This window comes from Lissotriton vulgaris, chromosome 7 (assembly GCF_964263255.1).
Source record: "Lissotriton vulgaris chromosome 7, aLisVul1.2, whole genome shotgun sequence".
In the NCBI taxonomy this organism is placed as follows: domain Eukaryota; kingdom Metazoa; phylum Chordata; class Amphibia; order Caudata; family Salamandridae; genus Lissotriton; species Lissotriton vulgaris.
In genome coordinates this window covers 338,837,523-338,849,776 of record NC_141695.1, presented here as the reverse complement: position 1 = coordinate 338,849,776, position 12,254 = coordinate 338,837,523, and the positions used below count along the sequence as shown (strand labels likewise).

At 43.8% G+C, this 12,254-nt stretch overlaps 1 protein-coding gene across 1 annotated transcript in view; it reads right to left on the bottom strand.

Moving 5' to 3' along the window:
* Nucleotides 1–12,254, bottom strand: part of GYS1 (glycogen synthase 1) — a 167,624-nt gene that overhangs the window by 51,566 nt on the left and 103,804 nt on the right. The window contains exons 6-9 of the mRNA XM_086930200.1: nt 5,111–5,228; nt 4,065–4,185; nt 3,204–3,310; nt 2,341–2,400 (exon numbers count right to left, since the gene is read on the bottom strand). Of these exons, the coding sequence (XP_086786326.1) occupies nt 2,341–2,400; nt 3,204–3,310; nt 4,065–4,185; nt 5,111–5,228 (406 nt within the window). The remainder of the gene's footprint in view (nt 1–2,340; nt 2,401–3,203; nt 3,311–4,064; nt 4,186–5,110; nt 5,229–12,254) is intronic.

Below are 12,254 nucleotides of genomic sequence, written 5' to 3'. Positions count from 1 at the left end.
GCGAAAAGATTTTAATTTCTTTTCCACTTTTGTCCTCCCTCCTCATCCTAGAAAATGAGGGTGTCCAGCGCAGGTGGACGGTGGGCAATTGTGATTCGTCTGCAGTTGCTGTGGAGTTGGAATGTAACGGGAGGAAAGGCCTCAATATCTAGTATTTGGTCCTAGTTTCAGGACTCTTGTGCCCTTCATTCTTCTGCCCGCGCAGGCACAGGTCTGGGCTCACAGATGTTTTATGTTGGCTGAAAGCAATTCAGTATGAAATGGCTATTTTATTTATTATTTGCAGGAGCTGCTCTGCTTAAAGAAAGGAGGATTTATCAAGATGGGTTCTTATGTAATAAGCATTCATTATTCTTTAAAACAAGGTAATTCAAGGTTAGTGGCACCAGGGGTAGGTACACATCTTTAATTTCTGTCACAAGGTCATTCCGTCAAATCTCTTTGATTCCATCGCTCTATCAAGACGCTCAGATCCAGGAGGTTTACCCTTGCTGATGAAATACTCTGGAATCCCTTTTCAGTTTTAGGATGAGTAAAGGTACTACCCAGCTGTGGAACCTGCTATCCTTTGAGCATGTATGCTATGCCTAGTCAACATCAATACTCCCCACACGTTAGATTTTTTCCAGATTTTTGTAGGTGCTTGAAAATAGAACACGAGGCAGGTCTGTTCTTGATTGCACGCGCTTTGTGTCCCTACAATGTGCGCTGAAAAGCCACTGTGACTTGGTCCAAGTCTACCATGCACAATATACAGTTTCCACATTACTTTGTGTTCCAAAGAGGACATATTTTAGGGGTCACAACATAAGCCTCCACAAAATAACGGGTATGCTGTTGTCACAGACACAAAGGGTCATGTTATGCAATGGCCTGTGAGGTCATAGGTCATATGATGTGATTTCCAGCGCTGTCGTTGGGAGTTTTGTAAGCAGTAAAAGTCGAATTTGCATCTTCAATTACAGACATAGTCTGGTCTTAAATACTGCATTACACTATATTTCAGTAAAAAATTGTATTAAATGTTCCATCTCATCTCCCAGTAATCAAACTGCGAGGTAAATATGAAAACCAGATACTAAATTTTGCAAAACTGAAATGCCACAAAGTGAAAGACCATGCTACCTTTCTATTAGTATCTAACTACTCCCAGGTAAATGAAATATTATTTGAGGTGAAGCCTACTACATTTGTAAATGCTTCCTTTTATATATGGAACTAATCACGCCAGTTGACCAGGAATCTGGGTCTATGCATGCAAGTCTACAACAGAGGGTTCATTTCAGGAGGCAGCTGCACAGCAGACTGGATGACAAATAAAGATCTTGCTTGGAAGAAGTTTTGAGCCCAGGAATTTCTCATTATTTAAATCCTTAATAGCAGCCTGTTTGCTCAGCTTTTCTTACTGGAGTCTCACATTCGATTTCCTGACTCATGCCAGTGTCTTTTTTACTCAAACATTCAATGTGCTTCGGCACTTCTTGTACAGGAGTTGATCCAAAATCTTCGAGCCAAGTACCCTGACCAATATTTGATGAGTTTATGAGGCTCCTTCAATAAATCCCTGGCAAACATTTCCACTTTCAAAAATTGTTCAAAGTCTTTACCTTATGTCACTCTGCCAAAAAAATCAAATTCTTTTGTTACATATTCTTGCTTCTTCTGGGCAATCAATTTATCATGTTTACTTGGCTAGAAGAAAAAGATACTTAGCCTGTAGGCATTTCTTTTTAGCGTATAATGCTGTAGATTCATACTCCGGCCATCTAAAGTTGAGCTTAGACATTTGCAAGTTGTTCTTCTTCGAAGTCCTCCCTCAAGTCACGAGATGTGGTGTCCGTGTGAGGGTCTCTTTTCCTACTCCATACCATTTTACTGCGATAGAGTTTCTAATCTCAGGCGGGCTATCCATGCAGCTCCTAGTGTAGCGCCGCGTGTGCTTTGCATTTGTTATGTTTGACAGGCAACTGCTATTAACGCCCATAGTGGAGGGCGAGAACCTTTAATTATTTAAGGAACCAGAGACGATTGCATTTGTGGTGCACTTCTTATATATTATTAAATCATTGGCTTCATGTTAAGTACGCATAAAAGCTGATCAGAGCGATTGGAACTCTAACAGCACGAGGCAGGACATAAACAAGTCTACATTCAGCAGCAGAAGGGACTGATATAGCAGATTCACTCGGGCTGCTTGGGGAGACGGGCATGTGGTTATTCTGAGAAGATGGCATCTCGCAGGAGTACATTTCAGATGGATTTGTTCCAGGCTCAAGGCAAGAGGACTCTTTATACTATTACTGTTCTTCACTAGTCCTGCCAAAATAGTGAGATACTCACACCAGCAGCGATTCATACAGCTTCTTCCCAAACTTCTCCTTTACAGAGTTGGCTGTGTCCCTGGAGAGAAAGGGAGAGAGGTTATGGAAGGATGAGAAGCAGCCAGTCTGCACATGTCCCAGTGGAACTACTGCAGTGCTACATATCATTACAGGGGGCACAATCATTGCTGTGCCAAGTTATTTTAAATTGGTATTTGGTATTGTGCAGTGTTGGACCTCAGAGGGTGCTAGTGATCTACTCAGAATGATCCCAGCAGATCAGAGTGCAGAGTGGTGTGTGGATCCCTGTTCTGGAATAGCAAGGTGCGCCAACAGACAGTTTCAATCCATGCGGTAGCGGGGAAGCGACAAAGGGTACAGTATGGAGCACAATTGGGTCTCTCAGGCCAGAAGTGAGAAAGTAAGATGTTGGTGCTTTCTGGTGCAGGAATCACACGAGGTGCGTCAGTCTAGCATTGGCTGCACTAGTGGTTTTAGTCTAGGTTTAGCAGGTGATGCAGACGAACTGGACTAAGGAGCAATGACAGCGCTATATGCAGGTACAAGAACCCAGGCATCCCTCTGGTCATTATTGAGATGCACAGAAAGAGTCATGTCCAGGCTAATTGGTGGTGTAGTGGTAGATGTTGCTCGTCACGATTGGCACATCTATGTGTAGGTCCTAGCATTTGGATAAGCTGGTAAGGACTGGTGTGCAGAGAGCCACATGTGTCCCAGTTCGCGATGAGCAGGGGAAGCTGTAGGTAAGGACTAAGGTGCATTGACAGAGCTATGTATGGCTCCCGAAGATGTGTAGTGCCTGAGCAGTGTGTAGGTGCCAGTATTGGCAAATGAGGTGGGCAGGCGGGTTTTATAGCTCACCATAGCTGCTTACGGACAGCCTGCCCTTTCAGTGTCTCCACATTGAAGTTATTTGTCCGGGCCGGCATGATGAAAAAAGCCACTACTGTGAGGTCACTGTGATTGACCTGGAAGAGAAGAAGGGAGAAGGTCGCCATGAACAAGCACATTACCCAACAGCAGCCTAAAGAGCACATGACTGCAAAGAAATAACAACAACGGGCGAGTTCAGATCTCTAGAGTTTCAAAAACCAAGTGCTGTTACAGCAGCCAAAGATATGTGTCTGAAACCGGACTCTAAGATGGCGAAGGTTTTCTTTCACCACTGCGAACTCATGAGAAGCAAACGTTGAGGGTGGGGTGGATTATCTGGCCACAGTCTCAAAATTTCACTACTTCCACATCCTCAATCCAGCCTTTCGATCCCATTACTTACCATCTCAGCTGCACCCTTCTCTAATCCTCCATGTGCTGGTGCTTCTCTTTCCCTACCTGCTTCCTCCTGGTTTCCTTCACCCATCAGCATATTTTGTCCATCACTTGGTTTCTCTTCCTCATCAACTCCATCCCATGTCTCTCTAGGGTTTGGTTTTACCTTTATACAGGTTTATGGATCTTCAAAGTCCATAAACCTTGTTTTTGAAAATGTATGTGAATGGGTCCTAGATCTCCCTCCCCAGGGGGGTGAAGTTGACCCTAAAGTGCAGGTAGACCCCACTCGGCCCCAAGCCTTGTATGTCTATTGAGGCAACAAGCAAAATTAAAATATTAGCCCCCTCGTCAACAGACTGTGCACAGGGCTCAATATTGGTCTCCCTTCTCTCTGCCTCTCAATCTCAACATGCCCCTCCTCCGGCTGCTGCTTCCTTTCCATCCATTTACCCTGAGCAGGTAGTTGAGGCGAGCCAGCGCCTCCAGGAAGATGTCCGCCCCTTTGTTGGAGAACTCGTAGCGTCCAGCGATGAAGAAGAAAAGAGTCTTGTCTAGGTTGAAGTCCAGGTGCCTAGAAGGAGGAAGAGACCTTAATGTCAGTATTGATGGACATGTACATATTGCTCCCATCACTGCAGTCACTAGAGAAAATACACACACTACTTAAATCAGTGCCAGCACTGTTGGGCAAAAATACAGCTCAAGTCACTGCCCGCATACTGGAACATGGGCACACTCTCAAAAACAAACATACATACATACAAAGCCTTATCGCCAGTGCATTTATTAGACCCACAAACTCATACAGACCCACACACATATATACACAAACCTATGCATAGCCGTACATTAAGTACCATCAACAGAAATCTATATACATACATATATACGCCTACTGTTATTGCCATCAATAAAACCAGGAGATGGAGATGGAAGCCAAGGCTTTTAGGCCCAGGCACCAAAATTAAAGTGGCCCTCATTAGCAAACCACTCAAACGTGTACAGACAAGCTGCATAGGTGTGCTAAGAGTGACTGCATGCATTTTTTGCTTTAATCAGGCAATGTTCGTAGTACAATCAGAGAAATCAACAGCAAAAACCATCCCAGTACACCCTAAAATAGGCCCACAAACAACCAATAAAAATCCCATAAACACTGCTCTGTCAGACCAGCCCATCAGACTATGCCAAATTGCCCTACAGGCCAGTTAAACCGTGTTATTATACAAGATTCAGACAGGGTATATGGACTTTCATCTATTTAACTGTAAACAGAGTGAATGTTGTCTAAAATATGGCCTGGACACTAGGTTATTGAAATCGTATTCCCTGTAGGCAAGTTCATCTCCTACTAAGCGTCACCAAGTGGACTTGGGCTGAGAGACGTCATCTGGTCCCAAAGAACAGAATCTTCTCTGGAGGAGCAAACACAATGACACTGTTTTCAATAAGACACTAGAGAGACAGAGAAAGTGTGTGTTGAGATGGTAGCTTACCCATAGAAGTGGCCTCGGATGAACTCCTGGATCCGACCCTTGCTCTGCGCATGAAGGTTCTGGAACTCGTGCATTGCAGAGAATTTCTTCACATTTAGTCCATTCGGGGTCACCACATCTGTGAGCAGTGAAAAGAGAGGGGGTCAGAGAAATTGGAGTTATACAAGCAGCAAGAGCAAGTGACGCAGCACAATAGAAACAGATGAAAAGGGTAAGAATGAAGGGATGTGGCCATGAGAAGAGAGAATTCTCATGGATGATGGATATGACAACAAAGATTTCAAGAGAGATACTTAAGAACAAACTCATTTGAAGTTTAGCTTCTTTAAGTCAGACATCCATAGTTATAAATCCAGCACCTCCATCACCGAAGTGACCAATGCAAATCATTTTATATTAAATGGTTTGGGGTTAGGTTTCATAGGTGGTAGAAATAAATAAAAGGATGATAGTTGGGCAAATAAGTGAGGCAACAGTGGATCAGGTTGATTAAGTCAAAGAAGCACTGGTTGTAGAGGCATAGAGGACAACCATACAGCATTTACTGGGTCCTTGAAATGCAGCAGAAAGATAGATGGGCTGCTGCTCAGCTATCAAAGAGGTAAGAGTGGGGAAGTGCATCAGGTGGCAAGCAAATTTACAGAGGCAATGGATTCTAGGGAGAAGGGTATTGGGCTACTGGCTTTTTCATTGCTATGATGAACGTGTTTTTTTGTTTTTTTTATTGAGCAGGAAATTAGGAAATAGAGTATAATCTTTACAAAGTCAAGGTCCAGGAAAAAGAGAAATAAAGAAAATACAGCTTGAAAAAATAATTTGATTGAACATACATTATCACTCTATATATCACAAAGTACAATTTGTAGAGAAACATGTTAAGTGCTCCCGTTCGTTTAGCATAAACTTCTTCACATTTTTGGTACGCTTCATCTTATTAAACCATTTTTCGTATAAAGGTGGTTCGCGAGACCTCCAATTTTGTAAAATTAGGGAACGGGCCACTAACATTGAAATAGCAAGAAAATGGCCCTCAGAGTTAACTAGACTAACTTCCCCGTCTTGTTATACCAAACAGAGCTGCTTCCGAAATTGGGGGATAAGGTCTCTTTATAGCCTGGCTAAAATGATCAAGTATTTTGCCCCAGAACGTCTCCAGTTTTGGATAAGAGAAACCTATATGCCTCCATCCCCCTTCAATTGAAGAGAGGCAGCAAAAACATCTATTTTCAACCTGAGGGTTACATTTATTAAGGGCCTTTTGAGTATAATACGCCATCCAGTGGGAGAAAAACGCCATTCTCTTAAAGTTGGCAGCTCTAAGAACCTTATTGCCAGCAACTGATATATTTTGCCATTCTATAAAAAGAACATGCAGTTTCCAAAGTAACCTTCTCTAAAAAAAGCTTTCTACCAAAAAAGGATTGATTTTGAGATTGCAATAAACTATACCAATGACCTACCCCTCTGATATTGAGAGAGAAAAGAGATGTAGCTACCGTGGAAGGAGAACAATTCAATATTAACTTGTATTTATTTTAAAAAAAACAATTTGAAGATATTAATAAAATAAAGGCGTAATACCATCATGGCTCCTTGTCTGAACTTCTTCCCATGTTATGATCCTGTCCTGAATAAAAAACTGATTAACTGTAACCAAGCCAGAACCCTGCCAGATTTTAATATGCTAAGAATGTATATTGAGACTCGGATCTCTACACTCATTTAGCTTTAAGGCATATAGACCCGAGAACCCACTCCGTTTAAAGAATGGGTTCAGTCTTCCTATAAAATAAATGAGCGTTTTGTATCTAGCTTTTTTGGGGAGTTTCGAATTTGAGAAAAGTGGGAATTTGAGTACCCGCTTCTACAATCATTTTGTTAATAAAAAATTCTCTACATTTTGTATTGGATAATAAACAAGCTGCAAAATGTAAAAAACGCTGAGTCATAGTATGTATGAATATGCGGTAAAGCTAAACCACCTGATTCTACATCTAATTGTAGAACCGTAAGTTTGATTCTAGTTACCTTTTAATTCCAAATGAAAGATCTAATCATTGAATCGAGTCCCTTGAAATAGGTGGCGTTGACCTTGAAGATGATGTTGGAAAATATAAAAATGAATAGGGGTAATATAGACATCTTGATAAGCGCCACTCGCCCTATCAAGGTTAACAGCAGACTTGCCCATCTTTCCAAAAGTTTCTGTATTTTAATACTAGTGCCCTCATAGTTTAGTTTAGCCAACTCATTAAACTGCCCTGTTACATAGATACCAAGATACTGTATAGGATCTGTTTTACGAGCCTGATGTTAAAGATTATGGGGCAAGAATTCAGGTCCAATATTTAATATGATAATCTCTGTTTTAGTTGGATTCATTTTGTATGCCCCCCGCTTAATTCGAATTGGCTAAATTTGGTCAGAATCCGATCAATGTTTTGCTTTTCAGAGGATAAATAGAGAACAGCATAAACAGCAGATAACTTCAATTTAGCCATTTCAGGGATCGGTGCTTGTATATTCCTATTACCTTCTTATTTTAATTGCTAAAGGTTCTATAAAAAAGGTAAATAATAAAGGTGATAAAGGGCAACCTTGCCTAGTAACCCTGTGTAACACCATGGGGTCACCACAGGTACAAGACTGTAGACAAAATGCAAATAGACATCTGGCAGCTACTACCTCTCACTCATTGAACTCCCCACAGAATGTCGAAACAGAGGTAGAAACACATTCGGAACAGTGGCCCTTTAATTCGGAATGGACCTACGACTGGGAGGAGTCTCAACAGGACATGGAGACGTCTTATTCCGGAAACAACGAATCGGAGGTGTGTTTTATTCACCCGGAGGGAGCGGAGTGGAGAGGAAGGCGAAAGCGGAGCGGAGCACAGCGTACGAGGAGAGAAGGCGGGGAGTCGTTGAAGAGAACACAGAGCCGGAGAAGCCAGGAGGCCACCGACACCACGAGCCGCCCAGCCATACACCCGCGGGAGGTGTGTGGCTCAGCCAGGTACGTGAGAGATTCAGGGGCTGGGTTACTCGTAAGACAGCAGTTGCGGACTAAGCTCGGGATATATTCCCCCCTTCCTGGTGTTCCCTTCCCCTGAGCACAAAACCCCTCACGATGGCACGAGTGTATTTGTGTGTTACACGTAGTTGGATCCTCACTCCCTTACCCGTAAAATATTAGTAATCTCAAACAGACAACTGATATACCGTTGTCCTTTTCTCTGTTTCACTCGAGAGGCAAAACGGAAGCCGAAGGAGATCTACCTCGACGGAAACCCAACAGAGGGCGTAGAACTGCATCTGCCGAATCAGGGATCCGGCAGGCTGCGAGAAGCCGTTCACCACGAGGAACGATAACAGCCCGGAAGAAAAGCTCAGACTCTCTATATTTCAAAATAAAACCCACAAAGACTAAAATAAGCGTGTTGCCTATTCCTCCCGCGCCTGTAACAGTGGTGGAGAATGCGGGCATAGGCACCATCTGTGGAGTCAAGATGGAGACCGTTGTGGAACAATTAGTAAAGGGACAAGAACGAATTGAGTGGGTGTTGGAACAACATTTAGTATCAGCTCAAGCAGATAGAGAGGTAATCAAAAAAGCATTCGAAGATAAAAGCGAACAACCCTGGTTCGATCCTGTCTAAAGGGGAGGAACAACTGAAAGAACCATTACCCATGGAACACCAGCCGTCTCCCTACAAAAGTATAGAAACGGAGAAGATCCCGATGAGTTTCTATTAAATTTCGAAAGGGCAGCCAGGGCATGTGGTTGGCCGGTTTCTTATGCAGAAATAAAAAGAATAATACTCGACCACTTAGGATTAGACCCTGAGGCATATCGCCTAAAATTCCGAAAAGAGAGGGGTTCTGTAGGGGAAAATCCTAAAACCTTGTTTGTAAGGCTAAAAATGGCCGCGGACAAATGGCTCACACCCACTACGAGCAGCAAAGAGGAAATACTTGACCGGATCTATTTAGAGCAGTTCCTTGAGGCTCTCCCCTACGCCACCCAAAAATGGCTTCGTCAACACCATAATTTGACAACTGCCGAAGCTGTGGAAATGGCCTCATCGTTTACTCGTGCACAACCTAAAAGCTTCCCATTTGAGATGGAAAAGGAGAGGAAAATAGTAGTGCGACCTGAAAAGAATGTTTTCCGAGGTAGACAAACTACACGCCCCCGTACTTGGAGGACCGAGAACAGTGCAAATACAGGTCCACAGTGCTTTGATTGTGGGCAATGGGGCCACATTGCCCGGATGTGTCCAAGGAAAAGGAATGAGGAAGAACCGATGGAGGTCGGATACCTTCCCAATGCCGTTATATTCTCCGCGGAGATGGGAGGATCCTTTAGAGTAAGTGTACAAGTTAATGGACACTCGTTATTAGCCTTGCTAGACTCTGGCTGTCGACAGTCAGTAATCCAATCACCATATGTCCAGTCAGATCAATACGTTTCTCAGGGTATGGTTAATATTAAATGTGTACATGGGGATATCCGACCCTACCCTATTGCGGACATTGTTATAAAGCCGACAGTAGGAACCTCACAAGCTGTAAGGGTGGGGGTAATGTCCAATTTACCCGAAGATCTAATAATTGGGACAGATAACCCTAGCTTCCTGAACATGTTTAAAGATAAACTAGCGGCTAAGGGTTTTACTGGTGAGGAGGGTAGTAAACAAAATGAACGTCCTCTTGTTCGTAGCCTTCAAATTGTGAAATTGACTAAATATGCAACATCTCCCACTAAAGGTTCAGCAAAAGCAGCAGGATATGATCTATACAGCGCATATGATTATCTGATACCCGGTCGAGAAAAAGCACTAGTCAAAACGGACCTGCAAATCGCAGTTCCCACAGGGTGCTATGGCAGGATAGCTCCACGATCAGGACTAGCGGCTAAACACTTCATTGACGTTGGGGCTGGCGTTATTGATGAAGATTACAGGGGTAATGTTCTAATTCTCCTGTTTAATTTTGGGCCTGATGCTTTTCAGATCAAGAGAGGAGATAAAGTGGCACAACTCATTTGTGAATGTGTAGCTGATACCTTGTTGAAAGAAGTAGGCGGTTTGGACAACACAGATAGAGGATCTAAAGGTTTTGGCTCCTCGGACGCACAAACCATACTGGTACACTCTTATTTCACAAGACCCCTGGGTTTTGGATAAAAGCTTTAAATTTGCACAGATTAGTGATCCCACTCTGTTCAGTGCTCGAGACCAGGCCCACCAAAGAGCTGAGGGTTCTAGGGTTTTCCCCGGGTTCATAATCCAGAATGATCTATTGTACAGAATAGGAAAGGAGGGAGACCCTGCTCAACTGTTAGTGCCTGTCTCTTTCAGAGAACAAGTACTTTTCTTTGCACACAGCCATATCATCGCCGGCCACTCCGGCGCCGAAAAAACGACCCTGAATATCCTCAGGCAATTTTTTTGGCCCGGTATTAATAAAGATACAGAATCTTACTGTAGGACGGCCTGCGAGATCTGCCAGAAAATGAATATGGTTCGGCCACCGGCGGTCCCCTTGCAGCCATTGCCTGTCATTGGGAAGCCTTTTGAAAGGGTCGGCATGGATCTTATTGGGCCATTGCCCAAGACTAAGAAGGGGTTCCAACACATCTTGGTAGTGGTCGACTACGCCACGAGGTTTCCCGAAGCTTTTCCCTTGTCTGCGGCCAATTCAAAACAGATTGGCGACAAGATGATTGAATTATTTAGCAGGGTTGGGTTTCCGAAGGAAATTTTAACTGACCAGGGTACGCCGTTCATTTCAAGATTAATGAAAGAAATTTGTGGCACGTTGGACATCCACCAGATCCGTACCTCGGTTTACCATCCTCAGACGGACGGACTGGAGGAACGTTACAACCGTACCCTGAAAACAACCCTCCGTAAGATGATGGAAGTCAGCGGGGATGATTGGGATCGTATGCTACCCTTGGCATTATACGCCATCAGGGCACAAAAACAGAGCAGCTTGGGGGTATCAGCTTTTGAACTGCTGTACGGCCGTCAACCCCGCTCCCTGTTGGAAATGACCAGGGACGCGTGGATTAACGAACAGTCGGATGAGACGAGTGCAACCCTTGATTACGCCAGGGCTCTAAAATCTAAACTGGGAAAATTAAGGGATTTGACATTTACTCATCTTGTAGCTAGCCAACATAGACAAAAGAATGCTTACGACAGGGGTAAGAAGTGGAGACAACTCAATGTGGGGGACTGGGCTTTAGTTCTCCTGCCTTCCTCCTCTCATAAATTCAAGGCGGAATGGATGGGTCCCTATAAAGTAGTGGAGGTGATTGGGCGCAGTAGCTATAAATTGCAGGTTGCTTCACGTAAACAGTCGTATCACATCAACCTTTTAAAAAAATGGTTGGGTCCACCTCCCGCCATCATCCATTTGACTGTTGATTCAGGCTCGGCTGGCTCAACTATTGACATGCTTGTTCACAATGAGGAACTGAAGGCTCAAAGGTTGGAATTAAGAGAGACACTGGAACATTATGGAGACGTGTTTTCCAACCGACCAGGAAGAACGTCTCTAGCTGAACATTGCATTGATACACCGCCTAACAAAAAGGTTAGGATTAAACCTTACAGAGTCCGCGAAGCCAGGAGAGCCGCCATTAAATCCGAAGTGGATGAAATGCTTCGTCTAGGAGTGATTCGCCCCTCTAAAAGTGATTGGTCCAGTCCTATTGTCATGGACCCTAAACCCGATGGCAGTCGAAGGTTTTGCATGGACTTTCGAGCTCTTAATGACATCTCGCTCTTCGACGCCTATCCCATTCCTAGAGTGGACGAGTTAATTGAAAAACTGGGCCATGCTAAATACATTTCTACCCTTGATTTGACTAAAGGGTATTGGCAAGTGCCTCTACGACCAGAAGACATCAAAAAGACTGCGTTCTCGACAGATGAGGGGCACTTTGAGTTCACAGTGCTTCCATTTGGCCTCCATGGGGCACCAGCGACATTTCAACGTCTAATGAACACTGTGCTCGCTGGTTTGTCTGATTTCACATCTGCTTATTTAGACGACATTGTCATCTACAGTCCGGATTGGCAAACTCATCTCAAACATCTGTCTGTGGTATTGCTAGCCCTACGAAATGCGGG